The following is a 21,216-nucleotide window of genomic DNA, read 5'->3' on the forward strand; positions in this document are numbered from 1 at the left end:
GGCGCGTGTTTTCAGCAGCCCGCTTGGTGAGTTGGGAGATCTTAGAAGATTTTCCGGGGACGACAGCGAGGCTCCTGTGTTGCGGTAGCTGGTGCAGACGCTGCCATCTCTCAGAGCTGGCGAGGGAGGGAGGGCGTGCGAGCTGCTGCCACCTCCGGCCCTGAGCGAGGCCCAGGGCGTGGCGGGCCGAGGGGTTTCCTGTAAGAGGTCAGACTGGGTCTCTGTTGAAACAGTGACCTTGTTACGTGGCAGCTCCATGGTTACCCTGCAGCGGTCAGCGCTCTGAATAAGAATGCAAACATCCAATGGCAGTGACCCTTTCTTTCCCTTTCCAGGTGTTTAGGACAGACCTGATCACCGCCATGAAGTTGCATGACTCCTACCAGCTGAACCCGGATGAGTACTATGTGCTGGCAGATCCCTGGAGACAGGAGTGGGAGAAAGGGGTCCAGGTGCCGGTGAGCCCTGGGACCATCCCTCAGCCCGTGGCCAGGTAGACGTGCCCCAGGGGAGGGGTGCCGCCTCTCTGCCCTGGCAGCCGGGCGCCTGAGAGGAGCAGCAGTGTTGGGGTTAGCGGTGCGGCTTCTGGGGAGGGAGAAATGCGGTAGAAACACACCTCAGGTCCGAAGGAAGCGCTCTTAAGGGCCACGGGCCTCCGAACTTAACACTGCAGCCCCCTTGGGAAGGTGCCTCTCTCTTAGAGAGGAAGGTAAATGCCAAGGCTTCCTGGGAAGCGGCCGGCTGGGGGAGGGACATTTGGCTGTTGGCACAGCTGCTGGAGAGAGGCGTCTGTCTGTTGGGTCCTGCCGTGGCCCCTCCGCCTCTGGGGAGGACGGGTGTGGGCAGCCCTGCGGGCGGGGAGCTTCCGGAGGTGTGTGTTGATGAGTGCCCCTCGGGGGCACTCCGTCCGGGCGCTCTGGGGCTGTCTCTGGATTTACTTCAAACCACGTTTCTCCTTAAGGGTCTTGAGGGTCGGCGCTTCGCCGACCGGCTTCAGCATGAGGCAGGGCCGGTTTGCTCGTTTCCTCGCCGGCCGGCTGCACTGGCCTTGAGGCTCCTCGCAGGGAGAGGGAGCTGAGTGCCCTCTGTGCTCGGCCGGCAGCCGGCTTTGCCGCCGCTGCGTTGTCAGTCACCTGCCTGCTTTGCGAAATGACCTCTTTCGCCATTGCCGAGTGTGGACTGAATTTACCCCTTGGCCCTCACCCACACGTCCTGTCCCCCCGGCACCGGCGGTGGTCGAGTCTAGTTATGGTGTTTGGGATCTCTGTGACGAATGTGCCCATGAAGATGCAGGCTGAAATGACCGCTCCGATGCCTCCACAGGTCAGGCTGCAGGTGTGGAGTGGACGAAGTGTTTCCCTGGGCTCTGTAGGGGAAGCACGGTCTGGTTGCCTCAGGGCTGCATCGGGGGCACAGCAGCGACTAGCTGTGCAGCACTGGTGATCCCAGTCCAGGGGTTACGAGCCCAGCACAAGACGAGTAAACGCTAACCCAGCTCGTGGAAGTGTCGGCTGAGACCCCGCCCTTAGTTGAGTCGGAGGAATAACTCCCTTAAACGTGCCTGTCTCCGTGTCCTGTAGGTAAAGCCACCCTGGTGATCATAGGGTGACGGACACACCTTGACAGCCTCCCTGGACAGCTGGGTGTTAACGCGAGCTGCCGACACACTGAGACGTGCGGGTGGAGGGCCGTGGGGCCGTGTGGCGCTCCTGAGGCCCCTCGCTCCCCGTCGGCAGTGATTCGCCCTCTTCCTGCACGGACTCTCTTTTGCGGGGGACGGCACTTCTCCAGGCGTTCCCGGGGGGGGCGAGGGTGGGAGTGCGGAGCAGAGGGCACTTGCGCTCCTGCCCTGGGTCCCCAGCTGTGCTGGGCGCATCCCGCCCGTGGCTGGGACTCTGGCTCTCAGACTGCTCAGTGATGGACAAGGCCTGAGCTCTAGAGCCGGAGGTGACGGTTTCTCCCCTCGGCTTCCCAGCCTTCTGCTGTGTGAGCCCTGCCCGTGTGGCGTCTCCTGCCTCCTCCGTGTCCCCGGGCACCCGGGCTTGGTGGCCTCCAGCAGGGGCGGGCAGGCCTGGTTAGAGGACAGTGCTGTGACCTTTAACCCTTGACACTGCTGTCACAGCTGCTGGCTGGGCACGGCAGCGTCCTGGGAGGCCGCGTGGGGGAGGCTGATTTTGAAGATTTGTGCAGCGTTTTCACTTGCATCTATTTCTATTGTAGGGGTTTTAACGACTCCTACTTTGCTTTATCAGCAGTGGCGTTAGGGTTTTAACTCTCTGAACCCGGCAGTGGCCTAGGGTTTTGGGGGCTGGAGGTGGAAGCTCGCTTGGGGCCTTCTGGCAGACTTCCTTCCTTGTGGCAGGAAGGGTAACCCGGCCGCCTTGTCTTCTCGTTAACCAGGGTCGTGTCTGAAGAGAAGTCCCTCATGTTCATCAGACCCAAGAAATACATCGTCTCGTCGGGCTCCGAGCCTCCAGAGCTGGGCTACGTTGACCTCCGGACGCTGGCCGACAGCGTGTGTCGTTACGACCTCAACGACATGGACGCTGCGTGGCTGGAACTGACCAACGAGGAGCTGAAGGAGATGGGTGAGAGGCGGGGACCCTGCCGCTCGCTTGCGGACGGTGGGCAGTGAGCGCGCGAGGCCTGCGGCGGGGGGAGAGGCTCCTCGCCGCCGGCCACGCCAGCTCCGTCTCGGCCTCGGTCCGGTCTCAGGATCACGGGCTCTTTGTTGGAGGCGCGCGTGTCCAGCTGCGGCAGGTGTGCCGAGAGGGACTCAGTCTGTGTGCGGCTCGTGGACAGAGCGGTGGGATTGAGGAGGGGGGTGTCTTCCACGGGCAGGAAAGCGGGGCTCCCAGTTCCTGCCCTGACCTACACCCCGCAGCCCCGCCAGTTACCTCAAGGGAACTGAGGCCCAGAGAAATGCAGTGCTTCCCCAAGATCGCACAAGGGTCTGGTCCACAGTTTCCTGCCCCGGTGTTGTGTTTCTTCCCCCTCCGGCGGTGCTATTCGGATGCCGCCTTCTTCAGCCGTGGCCTGCAGTTTCTCACAGGAAACTCCACTCCAGCCAAGCTCACCGTTTTCCAAACACATCCCTCGTGTTCTCACCTCGGTGATTCCCCTTAAGTCCTTTTCCAAACCTGAGTGCTTTCTCCTCTCACCCGTTGGTCTGTCCTGGCTTTCCTTTGGTGGAGCCCTACCTTAGCTGGGTGCCCTGCCCATTGCGATCTTTTCTGCAAGTCAACCATTCTTGTGCACGTACAGCTCAGAGCACCGCGTTTGCTTGCATCTCCTTGTGTCACGACCAGGATGACGCTTGGATCTCGGCCCACACACCACTTCTGATTGCTAAGGGTTGCCTGAAGTGTGGTGATGGCAAGTCAGTGAGACCAAGTCTGGGCTTCCCGTGAGAGGCTGTGAGGATTAATTAGCATTGTGCTGTAGGTCAGGGTCGGGAAGTGGTGGCACAGGCTGTTTGTTTGCAGTCTAGCACATGGTAAATATTTACAGAGTGTTTCATGGTGGATGTCAGAGCCGTGCAGGACTAAGATTTTGTTTCGTGTGGGTGCCTGAGCCTAGCACAGGGCCTGGCATGTAACAGGCTGCCGTGCATGCCGCTTCCCAGCCTTTGAATGGGAATGATGGTGTGGACGGAGCTGGGGAAGCTGTTACTCCGATATTTTGATAAAGAAGATTTCCTTCCTTATGGTCCTTGGTTTTAGGTGTTAGTGGCCGGGATGTTGGCAGGCTAGGAGGTGGGAATCTGTGCAGAAGTTTTCAGTGCTCTCTTGGAACTGAATGCTATGTTTTAGCTTCAGAGACTATAAGATCCTACTTTGTAAAGACAGCTGTAACGCACTGGACCGACTGGGTGTCCGGTGTTAAGGCAGAGGGACAGACGGCCAGGGACCGGGGCTTCAGTGGATGGTCTAGGTGGTAAGTGCTGGGCTCACTCATCAGAATGCAAGGCGGTGCCGGCTACTTTGGCAGGATAAGCGAGGCAGTTGTAGAACATGTATTGAACGCGTGCTTAAAGACGTTTGTCTTAGCTTTTATTGGTCTTTTTAATGGTAAAAATTAATTATAGGGCATAGGACTGTATTTTCAAAGCCAGTGGTGTTTTCAGAACTGGTAGGAGGAATTGAGATGAAGCCTCCTGGCCACGCGGAAACGATCTCGTCATGAAATAAGGTTTGAGATGATAGGTGGCTTTTTTGAATACGTGTTCAGGGCTTATCACAGTGTCAGCGCTAAGGTGTTCTCCAAGTTTTCAAAAACTTGAAGTGTTAATTAAATTTATGATAATGCATATAAGTTGTTGTTGGCCCTAATGACACTTCTGTTGTTTCTTGCCAGTTACATGTGTTTGAATATTTTTTACAAGCTGTTTTTTCTTTCTGCATGAGTATTTTCATTGTAGGAAGTTTGGAATACGTCCACAAATGGAAGAAAATAAAAGTCTTATCCCCACCACTAGCTATAACCATACCATGATAACCGCTTGAAGTTTGTTTTTGGCCATTCTTGCATAAGAATGCATTTTCTTTGATTCACCAGGAGCTGTCTGTCTCCTTTGCTTGAGACGTCCCTTGTGTTTCCGTCTTTCACGTGTCTGACTAACTATGCGTCTCAACTTAGTAAATTCAGAGGGTGAGGAGGGATAAACCAGGTAAAAAACATTTGAGTGTTCACAGTGAAATCTGTTCTTAGAGCACCATTTTAAGTAGCAAGAATGGAAATGTTTTTTGGAAAAAAATACCCAAACCATAATAGGTGGTCATGGTTTTGAAGTCACTTACATGCTAGTTGTTATATATAATATTGTAATGAAATGACAGTCTAACAATATATGTAGTTAATATCCTGGAACCCTTTTGGGATTGATCTTTTTACAGCAAGCACTCCATCTTCAGTGCCTGACCGTAAGGAACAAACTGTTGGGTGGAAGTCTCTTTCTGCCTTTGAATTTAAAGACCCTTCCTTGGAAGGGTCTGAGGGACATCCAATAGAAAATATTTGGGGGCACTCAGGATAGATTTGTTTATAATGTTATTTATTCACTGTGCATTTTTATTAGTATAAATAGTATTATATTTATTAGTATGGGTTTATTAAAATGGTTTTGTGGCATTTTCCCTCCAGGAATGCCTGAGTTAGATGAATACACCATGGAAAGGGTCCTGGAGGAATTTGAACAGCGATGCTACGATAATATGAATCATGCTATAGAGACTGAAGAAGGCCTGGGGATTGAATATGACGAAGACGTTGTCTGTGACGTCTGCCAGTCGCCTGACGGTGAGGACGGCAATGAGATGGTGTTCTGTGACAAATGCAACATCTGTGTGCACCAGGTATGTGGGCAGCGGGGCCCGGAAGGAAGCCCCCTGGGGTGGTTCCTCCAGACAGGGTCCATGAGTTAAAGACGTGTGCCCATCTTTTTGTTCCTGACGGGTTCTTAGTGTTTGAAGGATTTCTTGTTACTTTTACAACCAGGAGAATAGGATCCTCTGTGGACCTCATTCTTTCTTCGCATAGTATCTTTATTCCTATCCACGGAAGTCAGGTTTACTTAGACTGTATGAGCCCCTCTGCCCTGCTCCAACACCTGGCTTTAGCTATTGAGAACCCTGGCGGGGGGACTCTTGAAAAGGCGGTTAGTTTGCTGTGTTAGTTGCCGTTGCACAAGCTGGATGGCTTAAAATCACAGAAGTTTATTGTCTTGCTATCTGGAAACTAGAAGTCTGAAGTCAGGGTGTCGGCAGGGCCATGCTCCCTCTGAAACCCGAAGGAGAATCCTTCCTCGCCTCTCCTGGCTCCTGGTGGTTTGCTGGCAGTTGTTGGCATTGCTTGGCTCGCAGCTGCACAACGCTGGTCTCTGGCTTTGCCGTCACTTTGTGCCCTCCCCATGCATCTGTGTCTTCACATGTTGCCCTCTTCTTGTAAGGACACCAGTCACGTTGGATGAAGGGCCCACCCTACTCCAGTGAGACCTCATCTTAACTGACTACATCTACTGTGACCCTGTTTCCAAATAAGGTCACATTCTGAGGTACTGGGGTTAGGACTTACTTTAACATATACTTTTCGGACACTATTCAACACACAACATTTGCTAACATGTTAGTATATAAACTGAGCCCTTAAACAAGCGGAAAGGGTCCCCTTTTCTTGAAAGTTATTTCCTGTCCTCCGTGATGTCAATAGGATTTGGCGGTTGCTTCAGTAAGGTTGGGTACTGGGTAATTTAAAAAGCTTGGGGGAGAATCTTAGTCTTGACCCTTACCTCTTTCATTTATTTTTTAATGCAATAATGAAGTAATTGGTATTTCTGTGGGGACATGTGTTCACATACACTCTTTAGTTAATAGGCTCTCCAGAGGTACTTTCTTTGAATTCACCTGTTGATGCTGAGATTTAAAACAAACTTAAAGGCTTGTGTGGGACAGTGGCTTGGGTGACCTCTTGGGAAGAAGAATCAAGTTTGCTTTGTGAAGTTCCTGACTGTTGTTTTCTTTATAATGTGTCTGCTTCCTGGGTTTCCCTTCTGCCTGAGGACTTTACCAGTGGTGACCTTGTCCCATCTCATCCTGACGGGGAGACCACAAGTCTCTTGCTTATGAAGTCATGTTATAGCCCATCTTGTAGCTCTGGATTTTCAAATTATCTAGGCGCTTTCCTTGGGATAATGGAGAATTCTTATAGAGATTTTGTTGTTTCAAGGTCATGAGCAGTGTGACTGCCATTGTTGCTTTTATGTTGTTGGTGCCATTTACTTGGATGACGTTTCAGTTTTTTTCCTGCCATTTTACTTTTTTCCCCCCCACGAGACAAATCTTGTTTGAAAAAAAGGGTTCTGCTTGAAAAGTGCTCAAACCCTCTGTTTATAAATGAGTTAACTCAAGTCAGGGTGGGCTGTTCAGCGTCCCACTGCGGGTTAGTGGCAGAGTTGGAACTGGAACTCGGGGAGCTCTGGACGACACCCCCCCGCACACCCCCCGCCCCTGCCCCCACGCCCCGTGCCTGGTCTCCTGTTCTTTCAGCCATGCCACATTGCCTGTTAGCATTTCCTGTGGTTCCTTTTTCTTTTGAGATGTTCTTCATGACTTGTCTTTCAGGCATCCTTTATTTAATCTTCTATTTTACTTAGACTTGCTTTTCCAGTAAAAAAAAAAAAAAAAAAAAAATTACCTCTTCAAATGAGACTTTGTCTGGAGTGCCTGATACAGACCTTTCTGATATTTGAAACCTTAATAGTGTCAGTTAGCTCTATTAAAAAAAAAATTTTTTTTTTTTTTTCTTTTTTCAGTAAGTCTGTGTTGACAGTGGCTCATTCATGGCACCGACACAGCGCTCCTAAGCTCCAATCTTAGTGTCACTTAACTTCCCTGAACTATCATCCTGTGGTTTTCTTTTTGCGTCCTGGATATTCAGATTGCATAGCGGCTGTGTTTTTCCTGTCTGGAGAATTGGAACTATGTTACTCTGTCTCTCCACTTCCTGACTTGTAGTTCATTCAAGGATAAAGTTCTGAACAGTTTGGTGTTTTTAAAAGGCTCTGAATGTGCTCCTGGTACCATCATGGTTTTGTTTCTTCACTTCTTTAACGTTTGCCTTTTCTTTCTTTGAACCCTCTTAATGACTTTAAGTTGCCTTGATTCCTGCAGTTTTTGCTGTCTTGTGTAATTTACCATCTTATGCAAAGCAGGCTTTGTTTTAAGTATCCGCCAAAGAGACCACATTCTCTTTGTCTAGAATGTCTCATTTTTCTGCGCCTGTTGTGCTCACTTGTGTGTGGGAGGCAGGCGGGGTGTCGGCACCTGGTTAGTAGAGCTTGCTTAGCCCAGGGAGCGAGGCTGCTCCTTAGTTGCTTCTCGTTTTCACTGGTGTCTCGTGTAATAGCTTTGGGAGGCTCTCAACCGCTTTGTGTTTTTTCCCTCACTTTATAGCCCACCTACATCAGTAAATCAGAGAGGGATGCCTTCCGCCATCTAGCCCTGGAGAGAGTTTTGAGGATTTACCGCCCAGTATTTAGAAACTTGGTATAGATGGGTGTCTGTAGCAACACGGCAGATCTTTTACAAACCTTTCTGTCCTCAGGTAGTTTTCAGGACCACCCTCTGGTAGGTAAGTACGTTGTGCCTTGTACCCACCTCCTGACTGCTGCTGCGAGGCTGCCCAGCACTCTTCCTGAAAGGAGTGCCTCTGTTTTGGGGGTGCTTCTGTTAAAATCTTTCTAGGCGTTTTAAAATTCGTAGACACACAGGGTAAAAATAACTCTCTTTCTCTTTCTCTCTTTTCCTTGGGGATGTGCTGTGGCTTTACAGGCCTGTTACGGAATTCTCAAGGTCCCAGAGGGCAGTTGGCTGTGCCGGACGTGTGCCCTGGGGGTTCAGCCCAAGTGTTTGTTGTGTCCCAAGAAAGGCGGAGCGATGAAGCCCACCCGCAGTGGGACCAAGTGGGTCCACGTCAGCTGTGCGCTGTGGATCCCCGAGGTGGGTGCCCTTCTTGGTGGTTCACCTTGGGAGCCATTCATCACTGGGCCACATTGTAGCTGATGAGTAAAAAGACACCTTTGAATTGCTACCCTTTTTTCCACCTTAAATTGAATCTCGAGCATGCTGTCATGTGGTCAGTGGTGTGTAAATTTGTGGAAATGTTAACTGGAGGCAGCAGTGAGTTGGACTCTGGGTGGAGGTGTTCAGACTTCCCTTCTGATGCCACTGCAGCTGACCCTCCGCTGCTGTCACGCTCCCAGAAGCGGACCCGCGGCGGGCGTGCACGCTGCGGCCTGGGTGTGGCTCTGTCCTTTCCCTGGGATGGGCCGTAAACTCCTGGGCCTGGTGAGCCATGCATACAGCACAGTCATGGTTAAAGAACCACTGCTCTAGGTCACATTTTTGTGATTTTTTATTAAAATTCTTACTTAGCCTCAACCTTTATAATTTCAGGTCTGGTCTAATTTATTTCAAGTCCCAGACCTTGACTAATTTAATTTGCTTGGCTCACTCTGAGACTATCATTTGTGATTCAGATTTCAGCATTTTTTGGCATATGATTTTGGTGCATTTTCCTCCTGAGGAAAAGTATCTGGGAGTGATTTGGATTGAGGCTTCACGACTTGGGTCTTGGTAGCATGGGATCTCACGGTTTGGTATTAACAGGGATGCAGTTCAGTGATCCAGGCTGAATACGGAGAGGGAGGGGACCTTATTTATCTTGGTAGTTTTCCGCTTTGTATGTAGTGGTAGTTTCTGACTGAAGAGAATGGTTTTCTTTAGTGAGAGCGAGATTAAAAGTGGTCAATATTTACTTCTGCTCCATCGTCACAACTGACTGTGGTATGTTCAAGATGGATTTCCAGTCTTGACCACTTCGGAGTGGACCGGAGGTGTAGTAGATCACCTTGTCTTTGCTGTCACTCAGGTGAGCAGTGAACACTGGGGTGTCTGAGCGTTTTTACAAGCAGGACGTCTGTGTCGGATGGCCCCCCCGAGGAAGGCGTGGAGTCGGCCCAGAGCCGGCCCCCGTGCCGTCCTGGTGCTTTAAGGTGGGGTTTCACCGGCGCTCGGAGGGTGAGTGCCCCTTGGCACCCTCTGCTAGGAGGGCCGTGGGGAAGGAATGGAGCTCTAAGTTTCTGCTGTCTGTGTTCAGCCCCTGTCTGACGACCTCTGCCACCCTGTCTCGTCATGTCTTGGGCCTCTAGGTGAGCATCGGCAGCCCCGAGAAGATGGAGCCCATCACGAAGGTGTCTCACATCCCCAGCAGTCGGTGGGCGCTGGTGTGCAGCCTCTGCAATGAGAAGTTTGGGGCCTCCATACAGGTAATCAGCTCAGTCAGGATGGCATTATTACCCTTCCTCGTGTTCCAGGGAGCGGGACGGGGGAGGGCTCTGCGAACTAACCGTCACAGGGCTTGGAGATGGGGCTAGAATCCAGGAAGCAGGACGAGCTTCTCACGGCCCTTCTGAGGCTGCTGAGAGGCGTCTCCAGCCCCGTATACACACCTTTATTGGTGGATAGTGTCCAGTGTGGCCGGAACCCCAGCTGTAACCATCACAGGGCAACGCGGAAGTCCGCCTGAGCTGCAAGGCAGTTCCAGTTTGTGTCTGGTTTCTCCCTCCCTGCCCCAGGCCTGGCATTGCAGCTCTTTCCACAGGCCGACAGCTCTGGGGAAGAACTGGAGTCTCGGCACTGGAGGCTCAGTCACCCTCTCGCCTGCCGAGCGGCAGCCCTGCCTCTGTGGCCGCCCCCGACGCCGCTGGTTTCCGAGGTGTGCGCGTGGGGTGTCTTGTCTTGGCGCCAGTGTTGGAAATCAGCTTGGCACGCCAGCCCTTCTGCATTTGGTAAAACGGGGACTCCTTGGAGCACCGACCAGCTGGGTAGAGGGACACCCATGAGGTGCTGCACCAGGGGTTCTGCCCAGTCTGAATATCTGATTTTCTTACGGCACCGTGTGGCTGGGGGAGGGTGGGGCTGGGGGAGGGGAGCTTGTACGAAAGAAGTCGGCCTGCGTTTTCTGTGTCCACGTACAGGCAGGTGTAGACAGCCATGAGGCAGATGACAGAATCACGGAGAGACTGTCGACGGCGCGCTGTTTCTTGGTGTTATCTAAAGCGCTGCCTGAGCAGTTCCTCTCTGGGCCTCACGTTTTTGGCGTCTAGACAGTCGTGACCTCGGAGGCCTGAGGTGCTGTCCCACCACCGTCTCCAGACGCTGTCTGTGGCTGCCGTTGGCCCTTTGCGTCTGTGGGGGGCGCCAGCGCAGGGACACCGGCTTCTCCTCGGCCCCCACGTCACAGCCCGTGGGCAGAGGTGCCGCTTTGGGGTGGCTTCTCTCTTGCTGCAGGACGTGCAGCGGCAGCTCGAGAGAGAGAGAGAGAGAGAGGCACACACACACACACTCACACTCACACTCACACTCACACTGCCGGTCATGGGTTTTAAAGAAATGACCTCATTTGGCAAACTCAGTTTGTATTTTGGCTGATAAATATTCCTCTCTGTAAGGTATCCACTGACTGGTGTTTCTTTTTAAAAGTTTTCATTTTACACGCCAAGCTGTTGTGCTTTTCTTCGTTATCACTTCCACTGGTGTTCAAGAATCCAAAATGTAACAAAATATTCAGAGGGTGAGGCATGAGACAGCTGGTGGGATTTGGCTGTGGACCTTGAAAATAGTGCAGATTTTTGTATGTGAATGGAATCTGCTTAAAATTAAAACATGACAAAAGCCTCTGGCCTGAGAGTTGTGTTAGGAGGGAGTGGAGGAGAAATTTTTTAAAAGCCACAAAATAAAAAAAGACACAGAGCTGGGTGTGTGTGTGTGTGTGTGTGTGTGTGTAGACGACCCATGTGAACACTTGCAGGGAACAAGCTGGGGCAAACCAAGGAAAATGGAAATCGTTTTCTTCCAAGTTACCCGATGTTCTTCTGAGGGTAGAAATTACGCCCTTTACTGAGTAGGTCCTTCACTGATGTTTCCAGGAGGCAGTCGATTGGGATCTCTGTGTCTCTTTTGAAGAGAGACGATAAAATGACTTTTTTGTTGCCGTTGACCTCTTTTTCCCAGAACATGAATTTGAAGGAGGAGAGGCCAAGGAAGTGTTTGATGATTTTTCATATCTTCACAGAATAGACCGATTTTATTAAAGAATTCCTGTCTGAAATGTCTGCAGCTGGAAAGGCTCTGGCTTACGTTTCTGTAACATCTGTTTGCTGAGTCAACCTGAATAGGAAAACCCAGAGGAAGGCCATTTGGCGTCTTTACAAAGCCCCGTATAAATGTTCTGCTGTGGCGAGTTCCTCTTTTCAGGTCGGGGCGCCGAGTTAAAGTGTCGTTTAAGCCAACACTGGTAGTGTCTCCGTCATCTGTTCCCACTTTACTTCCCACTTGGCTGCCTGCTAGGAGGGAGGAGCACTTTGTCTTGTACTGATAGTGACCAGGTGTGTGTATGTGTGTGTGTGTGTGTGTGTGTGTGTGTGTTCTGCCACTAAAGCTGATTTCACACATTTCTTGGAATTGAGGTTATTATTATAGATAAAATTACAGATTTATGTTAGTTCATGCGCTTTAAGTGTTTTCAGTGGGGGAATTGATTTTCTGTGAAGGGAGCTAGATTTTCTGTACTTCTGGGTAAAAGCGACTTTTTAATAATGGAAGAAATCATGACTGGCAATGAGTCACCTCTTAATACTGAAATGATTAGGGGAAGAAGCCCCAGCCCACGCCTCTGCGATGTGTGGTGGTGCCGTGCAGGGGTCTTACTGAATGAGTTTAATTAATGAAGCTTGTCAGCTGGCCTGGGGCCACTCGGCTCTGCTCCTCTCTGCAGCCCTGGCGTGCCCGGGATCCCTTGGCCTCACACAATACAGTGTTGCTTTTTAAGGGACTGGCTTCAGTCACCACAAGGAGCCTCCTTCCAGGAATTCGCCTAGCAAGATCAGATGGGGAGAAATCACTTTTCTCCTGCTAGGCCTCTGGCTTGCCGTCTGGATCAGAGGCACCACGGGGTTCCCTGGGGGGGGGTGGTGAGAGTGGGGGGAGGCGTTTGGTAAGGACGGGGCAGAGCTGGGTGAGGCCTGGCCTCTAGATTGACCTCCCTTCGACCCACAGGCAGCAGGTCGCTCACGGTTGCGCTGCCAGGCGAAGCGCACACAGATCTCAGAGCTTGGTGCCCCCTGGCCTGGAAGCCCCTGCGTCTGGCAAAGCTTCCTCGGGTGCGGAGACCAGGCCCGTCCTTCGTGTCCTGGGTTGTCCTGGCCTCCTCTTCCTTTCCAGTCTTCGGGAGTTTTTAATTCACCCTCCTCCGTCTTGAGCAGCCCTCCCTGCTGGAGGAGGGGTGTGCCATTTCTTTTCCCACTGGTGCTGGGACTCGTCCTGGCTGTGGGCTAGAAAGGAGGGTCCACGTTCCTTTAAAAACTCTGGCGAGTGGTCATTCTTCCTGAGGAGATTCTCACCACTCAGGCTTTTTATATAAACATTACAAAAGCCCAGACCTATAAGAAAAGACAAATGAATGCCTCAGAATATACTCTGCATATTGAGCACACGTTCCTTTGAGTATAATCGGAGTGCCAGGGCCCCCTTTGTCTACACGTGCCATCTGTATGATTGTGTCTGCTTTAGGAGGCGATTTTGGGTGCAGTTGCTTTTCTAGGAGAGTTATGGTTCGGTTTATGAAAAAGAGTTCCCTTAAGTCCCAAGCTGTAGCTTATTTAAAACACGACTGGATCTGCCAGGGTTAATCCTCGTGAAGCTTCTCTGTCCTGGCACGCGCCCCAAGTGCAGCTCTTCCTGTGCGTGTGTCGGGAGGGGGTGCCTGGCACCCGGGGCCTCAGTCACTGTCACTCCCTAATCTCTCTCCTCTTGCTGTCTGCGTGTTCTTGCCAGTGCTCTGTGAAGAACTGCCGCACAGCCTTCCACGTGACCTGTGCTTTCGACCGGGGCCTGGAGATGAAGACCATCTTGGCTGAGAACGACGAAGTCAAGTTCAAGTCCTACTGCCCGAAGCACAGCTCACATGGCAAGCCCGAGGAGAGCCTCGGTGAGGGGGCCGCTCAGGAGAATGGGGCCCCTGAGTGCTCCCCCCGGGACCCGCTGGAGCCCTTTGGCAGCCTCGGGCAGAATCCAGAGGAGGCCCGCCGGGTGAGCGTCCGGAAGCAAAAGCTGCAGCAGCTGGAGGATGAGTTCTACACCTTCGTCGACCTGCTGGATGTTGCCAGGGCCCTGCGGCTGCCCGAGGAGCTGGTGGACTTCCTGTACCAGTACTGGAAGTTGAAGAGGAAGGGCAACTTCAACAAGCCCCTGATCACCCCAAAGAAAGACGAAGAGGACAATCTCGCGAAGCGGGAGCAGGATGTCTTGTTTAGGAGGCTGCAGCTGTTCACTCACCTGCGGCAGGACCTGGAGAGGGTAATGATTGACACTGACACCTTGTAGTGACTTAGAGAAGAAGATGGCAAAGAGGCGACCGCTTGCCCAGAGCAAGGAGTGGTAGCCAGTTCATTTACTCTCAGACCCTTGTACATACTTCAGCATGAGGTTGTGTCGGCCACATCTGTTTATGGGCTGGTAAACTTACCGTACACACACGGCCACAGAGTGGGGAGCCTCTCTGATTTAATTTTAAACACTTTCTCGTTAGTTCTTACTGTTCTTCTGGAAGATCAAATGGGGTGTGTCTTCCCCTCCCCCTCCCCCCTTCATTCTAGAGCTAGAGGGAACTGAGCCCCAGGAAAACGGCCAAGGGGTGGGCTCAGAATTGTTTACAAACTGAGTTAGCAAACCAGAGTGGATTTAATTGCCGGTGAGGGGGTGGGGCGGGCGGAGGTAGGGCAGTCTCTTGCTGAACCTGGGGAAACACTTACTAGGTGCTGGTCATGGGCTCATTAAGGAGAGGGAAGCACTGCCTCTCTGACCCAGCTCTGCCTCCTGTCTAACTCGCGGGGGCCTCCCGGGTACAGTCACTGAGCAGAGCAGGCCGCGGGTGCTGTTGTGTGTGCACGAACTTCCATACACATGCGTCTCTGTTCCCCAGGGTACTCCGGCAGTGAGGTGCTAAGTCGTCACTCAGGCTGTGTATATGTCGTGTGTGCATGTGTGTCTGTGTCCGTATGTGTCTGTGTGCTGTGTCTGGAGTGGGCGTGGGGCGGGACTCCTGGTGCGCAGGGGCCTCCGGTCTGACTGGGGAGCCCCCGGTCCCGCGCCACGAGCGCCCCCACCACTGGATTGGCCCACGTGCTGGCTCGTGGCTGCCTGGAGCCGCGGCGGGTGGCACTTTCCTTCAGCTGTTTGCTGGTTTGCGTCTCTCCCACTCTCCAGTGCCTCTGGAGTCCCAGTCTGGACCTCCCTTCGTGCTACAGGAATAATTCTAGGAGCGGGCTGTCTCTTCCCCGGGGCCCCCTGCTCCCTGCAGGTAGTTTCTGACTGAAGCTTGCTAGTCGGGGATGTGTCTTAGAGCGCTTTCTCGCGTCAGCTCCCCTGACCGCCCCGACTGCCGACCGTGATTAAATTCATTAGTGCACAGATGGAACTAAGGCTTCGGGCCCAAAGCAGCCCGTGCTGAAAGGCACCTAAGTGGCCTGAGACGGTTAACGCGTCTCCGCCAAGCGCCTGACTTATTAAATGGGGGCGGTGATGCACCTGCCTGGGAGAGAATCTGACTCGGAGGTGATTTTGCAGCGAGAGTGCAGGCAGAGAATAGGGACACATGGGAGAAGTACGGAACCAAAAGAGACCTGCACTGCCCTGGTAGAGAAGGCGTGGCAGTGAGAGTGTGTGTAAGTGTTCCTTAGAAGAGACCCTTTCCGTACCTGACAGTGCGGGCTGCTTGTGACGCCCCTTCCGGCACCAGGTTAAGATTCCGGATTCAGGCGGATTCAGGCGGAGGCCAGGCGGGAAGAGGGTGTGTGAAGCTCTTGTGCTCCCGTGCCCCCCCTGGTGGTGAGTGTAAAGAAGACCTCGCCTCTCAACCACATGTATGTGTGGCCTTTTTGTTAGAGATGAGAAAGGGATTCAGAAGGGAGGAACTCGCATCCTGGTGAGAAGCCTTATCTCAACCTGACAACTGCTGTACTTGGGGTGCATGAGCTTTGGAGTCAGATAGTCCTCAGGAGGGAGGACGAAAAGTCTTATGTTTGGACTGTGTTTGTCTCGCAATCACCACAAAATAAAAGTGTAGAAAATGCTTGTGGTGTACTAACTCTTTTCTGTACTTAAGTTACTCAGATTAACACGCACTTATGATTAAATTCTAAACATTTTTTTTTTTTTGGAGTCATCACTGTTGCGTTTTAAGTAGAATGATGCCAATGATGTATGAGAAACAGGGAATAAATCAGGATTTGTGTGTGTGTGGTATTACTTATATTTACTGTATTAAAGAGTCTACGAGATTTGAGGGCATTTAGCGTCAGTTTGAAACGGGCTTATTAAAATGAAAAATGTGTTTTCCAGAATTTTCCACGAGGCCTGCGATGGTGGAGGCTTTAAAAAGTGGAAATCTTGGCCGCCATGCCCCAGAATGCACAGTTATTTGTAACTATAAACAAGAGGTGTATTAGGCCAAAGACTCATCAGGGCAGGGGTGACAATAAGAATAAATCATAAGTCTGTTTTTCAAGTAACTTAAAGTCCTGCCCAGTTCACACAACAGCATTTCGTAGCAGGTTAACATGTGGGACTGTGGTCAAGGCATGTGGTCACTTCAGAACTGACAAGTGAGCAGCCTTCATTAGAGAGGCAGACAACTCTTGGAGTGATAACGGTAGCTGCTCTTTCCCGCAGGTATACACCGTGGGGCATTTTGCACACCCGGGTTCCAGTTCTGGATCAGAAAGTTAGATGACAGAAATGGACTCAGCAGGGTTTGGGAACCTGAAGACACGATTGCCGATATATGGCGGGTGCCATGCCAAGTTCCCAGGGCTGCCACTTCACTCTGGTGGGATTCCTTTCCCCCAAACATTGTCTTCTAAAGGATGCAATAAACACGAGTTCAGCAAATGAGTGCTTGCTCAGATAAAAAACATGCTACCTCTGCACTCCCGGCTGGGGCATCGAAAGGGGCCAGGTCCCGGGGGACCATTTTACTCAACATTTGGTGGAATGGTCACCTCTTGACAGTCTGACAGAGGCTACAGTTGTCCCTGAACAAGAGGCATGTTAAGCTTTAGTGTTGCAAGCAATGTTTGGGATTCAGGAAAACTTGAGATCATTATTGAGTTCCTGAGGGCAGTGGTTCTTAGCATGTGGTCCTCAACCAGCAGCAACATGACCTGCAGAGTTTTGGATCCCACCTCTGACTCCAGAAACGGTGGGGTTGGAGGCCAGCATTCTGTGTTTTAGGGCCCGTACGTGTTTGTTTGGGAACCACTGCTTTTGGGGAAAGCCTGACTCTTGGGTTGAACATGGTATGAGGGTGCAGCCGAGAGCTGGTTGTTTTGCGTACCACCTCGCTGGCAATTGGGAGAAGACGAAGCGGGGTTGGGGGGGAGGTTAGGTCTAGCCGTCTAGCAGTGTACAGGAAGGGCCAAGCAGGGTGTGTGTTGAGGACAGAGCCTCAGTTCAGCTCTACATACAGGGGCTGCTTATGGAAGTTGCCCTTTGGGGTGTTCTGTGCATGAGAGAGGTAAGGTTTGGGGCAGTCACTATACTAATGTGGTCAGCCGGCCTGGTTTATTCAGGGGCTGATTTGCTCCAATTGAAAACCCCGACCTTTGCTTCTTGGGGTCACAGTTAGATGTCTCTTATCAGAAATCATGGGGAATGGAAGTGGGATTTTCCCACCTAACAGCCAGGGTGGAAATCTTTCCTGGGGGAAGTGGTTGAAGACACCAAAATTAAATGTGAGTAATATACAAAGTTCAGGTTCTCTGGCTCTGCTCTTTCCATTGACAATTTTAAGTAAAAAAGATGTATCTCTGTTGTACATCTGACTTGAACAGGAGAGTAACCTTGTCCACTCCTACGGTGTCAGACAGTTGGTTTCCATTTCCTATTTCCACAAGTTGGATTCCCTGTCGTAATGTAAAAACCGTTCTGTATGTTTTCCAGTTGTTTTGAGCCTGTGATAAGGATCTAGTTTCGGCCCCTTCCTCTTTTTGACCTTCTACTCTTAATCTCCCCTGGGTGGAACAGTATTTATCAAAGAGAGTCGCCTATTAGCTACCTCCATCCCCAAACTGGTCAGAATTCTTATAAAGGACACCTACTTCCTGGCCTGGGGGGGTGTGGCTGTCAGAGAAAGAATGTGCTTTAACCAGGGTGAATGACACTGAAATAAGATTTACTTTGAGACAGGAAGAGTGATTTTATTCTCAATTCTTTAAGATAATTTTTATTTTTATCAAGAAGTGTTAGGACGATCTTAAACAAATAGTGAATCGGTTAGGATCAAGAGAAGCCTGACTTGGTGGTCCTGCTTTAGGCCAGGAAATTACACCACTTACAACGCGAACAATGCAAATGTGAAAGCCAGCTGACCTGTTCCTCTTAATGCCTCGTGTCCTCTTGGAAAGGAGGCTGCCTTGAACACAACTGGGGAAGAACAGCTGGAATTGTTAGGGTTCTTTAGGGGTGGTGTATCTGTACATAAGCCAAAATGCAGGGCTGTGTGTGTCGCTTGTTGCCACTCTCGCTGCCAAAAGGTTAGTGACCTTCGGGGAAGGTGGCAGGAGAAGGGATTGCCCAAGCGTTAGGAGAGTGCAGTCATGCCTTTGGTGTAGGAGCTGATGGGGATACGCAGTCACTGTTTTCAGTCTTCCCACTGAGCTTACTGGGGTGGTCTTGTCCACATCTTCCTGAAGAAAGGTTTAATTGTGTTATCTGGTGTGTTGCATTTGACGTTTGTGTTGTCAGGCCCATGCAATCTAATCAGGTTTTACCAGTAGGTTTTAGGACTGAGAGATTTAAGGGGGTTTATTGATTAAGTCATTAAAATTTGATTCTGTATTGACTGATCACAGGTGGCTTTGAAAATGGGGAACAAATTTAAGTGTTGATTAGTTACTACTGGTTAATGAGCATATGCATGCAGTTCCCCAGTGGTTGCACATCAGACGCAAAGTGGAGCTCCTAGGGCTGGGGTCTTCTCAGTTACTGACCAATGAATCGGGAAGAGGGCAGTATCAATTTTTCAAGTGGTGATACAGAAAGCTGGCCTTGAGAGGCTGACCTAGCAAGTCAATGGCAAAGCAAGAAGGATGTTCCCTAGGTGTTCACATGCTGTAGGAGCACATTAGCGACCTTTAAGTTCCAAGGTAATTCAGAGAGTTCAGTGTCCAGTTAACAAAAGAAGTTTACTTGGATTCCTGGTGACTACTTGGCCTTCTAGTGAGAGCCCTGTGTAGGGACATTTTTTGTGAGGGGCTCCTCCCTCTGATGGCCCTTGACCCTAATGCTTATCTAGTTCCATCTTCAGAAGATGCTTGATAAGTGCAGCAGAGGTGGCTTCTGAACTGCTCTGAAGCCTCTGACGATAGAATTCATGGGAAGAAGATACTGAGGGGTGATAAGCAGAGTCCTTTGGCAAGAGCTGGCACGTTTGGACTTGGACACCGATGGGCATCTGTCTGTCTCTTCACCAGGAGGAGCCTACGGCCAGGTGTGGTGCAGGGGCAGGACCTCCTCTTACAGCCTCTTTTGTGCTGCTACCCACCTTGAGGGGTATACACAGAATACTTGTTAGCACCCCAGAGGGAGGCTTAGAGATTAGATAAAATGTTTAAAGTACATTTGGATATCAAAAGTCACTCAAGGACCTAGTAGGACAAATTTTTCTCAGGTAAAGAGAAAAAAAAACAAAACAAAACACCGAAGTCCTGTTATAATGTATTGCTTACTTAGAATCTTTATTCTCTACGTTCTAGGTTCGGAACCTCACTTACATGGTGACCCGCAGGGAAAAGATTAAACGATCTGTGTGCAAAGTCCAGGAACAGATATTCAATCTTTACACTAAGCTTTTGGAGCAAGAAAGAGTTTCAGGTATGCATTAAGCCCCGGTAGGTCAAACAATAGGGCAGGGGTTTGTAAGCCCTCTGTTAAGGGAAAAAAATGCTAGTTTCTTTAATTTTCTTTTATACTGTAGAAGAATCAAAGAAGCAAAGGCTTTCGTTGTTGAAGAAAATCTTTAGGCTTTCGAGGCACCATAGTCTAGAGGAGAGGGCTATGAATTGGGCCTCATGTATGGGTCAAATCATATATTGTCTACTTAAAGGCTCAACACAAACGAGTCTTAAGTTTTCTAAGTCTCCCCCGTTTCCTCACAGGGCCTCATGTATGGGTCAAATCCTATATTGTCTACTTAAAGGCTCAACACAAGCAAGTCTTAAGTTTTCTAAGTCTCCCCCGTTTCCTCACAGGGCCTCATGTATGGGTCAAATCCTATATTGTCTACTTAAAGGCTCAACACAAGCAAGTCTTAAGTTTTCTAAGTCTTCCCCCGTTTCCTCACATGTAATGTGAGGATGAGATCTCCAGCTACCTCCTGGGAACTACTGTGAGACTCGAAAGAGTAACTTACATATTGCAAAGCACTTGATAAATGTAAAGTATCATGGGGATACCTGAAAAGATTTATAATTATCTAGCCTTTGGATCTACCTGTAACATATGGTAAATATATCTTAAGACTGTGTACTAAAGGCACATATCCATGTTTAGACAACATTCACAGTGGATTATTTTGGTGTAGTTGGAATTTTGAATACTTTTGAGATTCAGCACAACGTATTTATTTAGTGCTGCCTATTTTGCTTTGCTCTGGAAAAGAGAAAAAACTAAGACAGGGACTTCCCCCCTCCCGCTCCAGAGAACACTTCAGTGACTTTGAGATCAAGTGCATAGGAGGGCAAGTTGTTTAACCTCTCTGGGACTCTGTTGGTCTGTAAGAGGTTCGGTCCAGAATCCTGCCCTCTGAAGTGCTTTTCAGCACTAACATTCTGTGATCAGAAGCCCCAGAAAGCAGGCGTTATAAGGATTTCAGAGGAGGAGGAGGGAGTCTGTTGAGTGTGGATCAGGCAGGACCATGACCCACGAGCAGGCAGGTCTTAGGGGAACTCGTGTCTGCTGCCCTTTGAAGTTACAGCAGCAATGTCTGCACTGCTTGCCTTTTGTACAGAGTCAACCGGCTTACTCTTCCCTTCTGCTTTTGTGGCTTTTCGTCTCTAGATTAGGAAACACGGATACAACAAAGAAGTTGTTATAACCTATGATGTTGAAATGCAAATTCTGGGTTTACCTAAAACTAACTGGATATGTGCGACTAGAGGCAAACTGGTCAGCCGAACAAAGAGAAAAAAAGCTTGGGGAGTTTTAAATGATATTCTTCAAGTGTGTTACATTGTTTTGATAGCATTAACGTATTAATAATATTATCCTAGGTAATTTCCTTCCCAAGGCTAAACATTTCCCAGATATATCAAGTGTATATCGTCAGCTAGACTTTAGAGTTTAGTTGTCAGACTTTTAAAATAAATTTTTCTGAGTTAGGGTATCACAAGTACAAGCAGCTTGACTCGGATTCTTTAAGGTGAACTTCTGTCTCTTCATTATTCCTACTTGAATGCAAATAAAATAGGGGACCTGTTTTCTCCCTTGCCCGTGTGTCCTTGTGTAAACAGCAGCCCCCCGCCCAAGGCTGTCTGGTGCGGATCACCCAGCCTCCAGCTGCAGAGGCCGAGCTGCTGTTGCCCAGGATCGTTCATGCAGGTTG

The 21,216-nt window shown here is 50.2% G+C and overlaps 1 protein-coding gene across 10 annotated transcripts in view; it reads left to right on the top strand.

The window, feature by feature from the left end:
• JADE1 (jade family PHD finger 1) overlaps positions 1-21,216 on the top strand; it is a 195,588-nt gene that overhangs the window by 168,559 nt on the left and 5,813 nt on the right. For 9 of the 10 annotated variants that reach the window (XM_036852512.1, XM_036852515.1, XM_036852516.1 and 6 more), the window contains 7 exons: positions 336-493; positions 2,401-2,588; positions 5,143-5,354; positions 8,328-8,495; positions 9,707-9,823; positions 13,392-13,913; positions 19,370-19,487. In XM_036852512.1, the coding sequence (XP_036708407.1) occupies positions 336-493; positions 2,401-2,588; positions 5,143-5,354; positions 8,328-8,495; positions 9,707-9,823; positions 13,392-13,913; positions 19,370-19,487 (1,483 nt within the window). Of the gene's footprint in view, positions 1-335; positions 494-2,400; positions 2,589-5,142; positions 5,355-8,327; positions 8,496-9,706; positions 9,824-13,391; positions 16,550-19,369; positions 19,488-21,216 lie in introns of those variants that run through there. The other variant, XM_036852522.1, reaches the window with a different exon arrangement.

This window comes from Balaenoptera musculus, chromosome 5 (assembly GCF_009873245.2).
Source record: "Balaenoptera musculus isolate JJ_BM4_2016_0621 chromosome 5, mBalMus1.pri.v3, whole genome shotgun sequence".
Taxonomy (NCBI): Eukaryota; Metazoa; Chordata; class Mammalia; order Artiodactyla; family Balaenopteridae; genus Balaenoptera; species Balaenoptera musculus.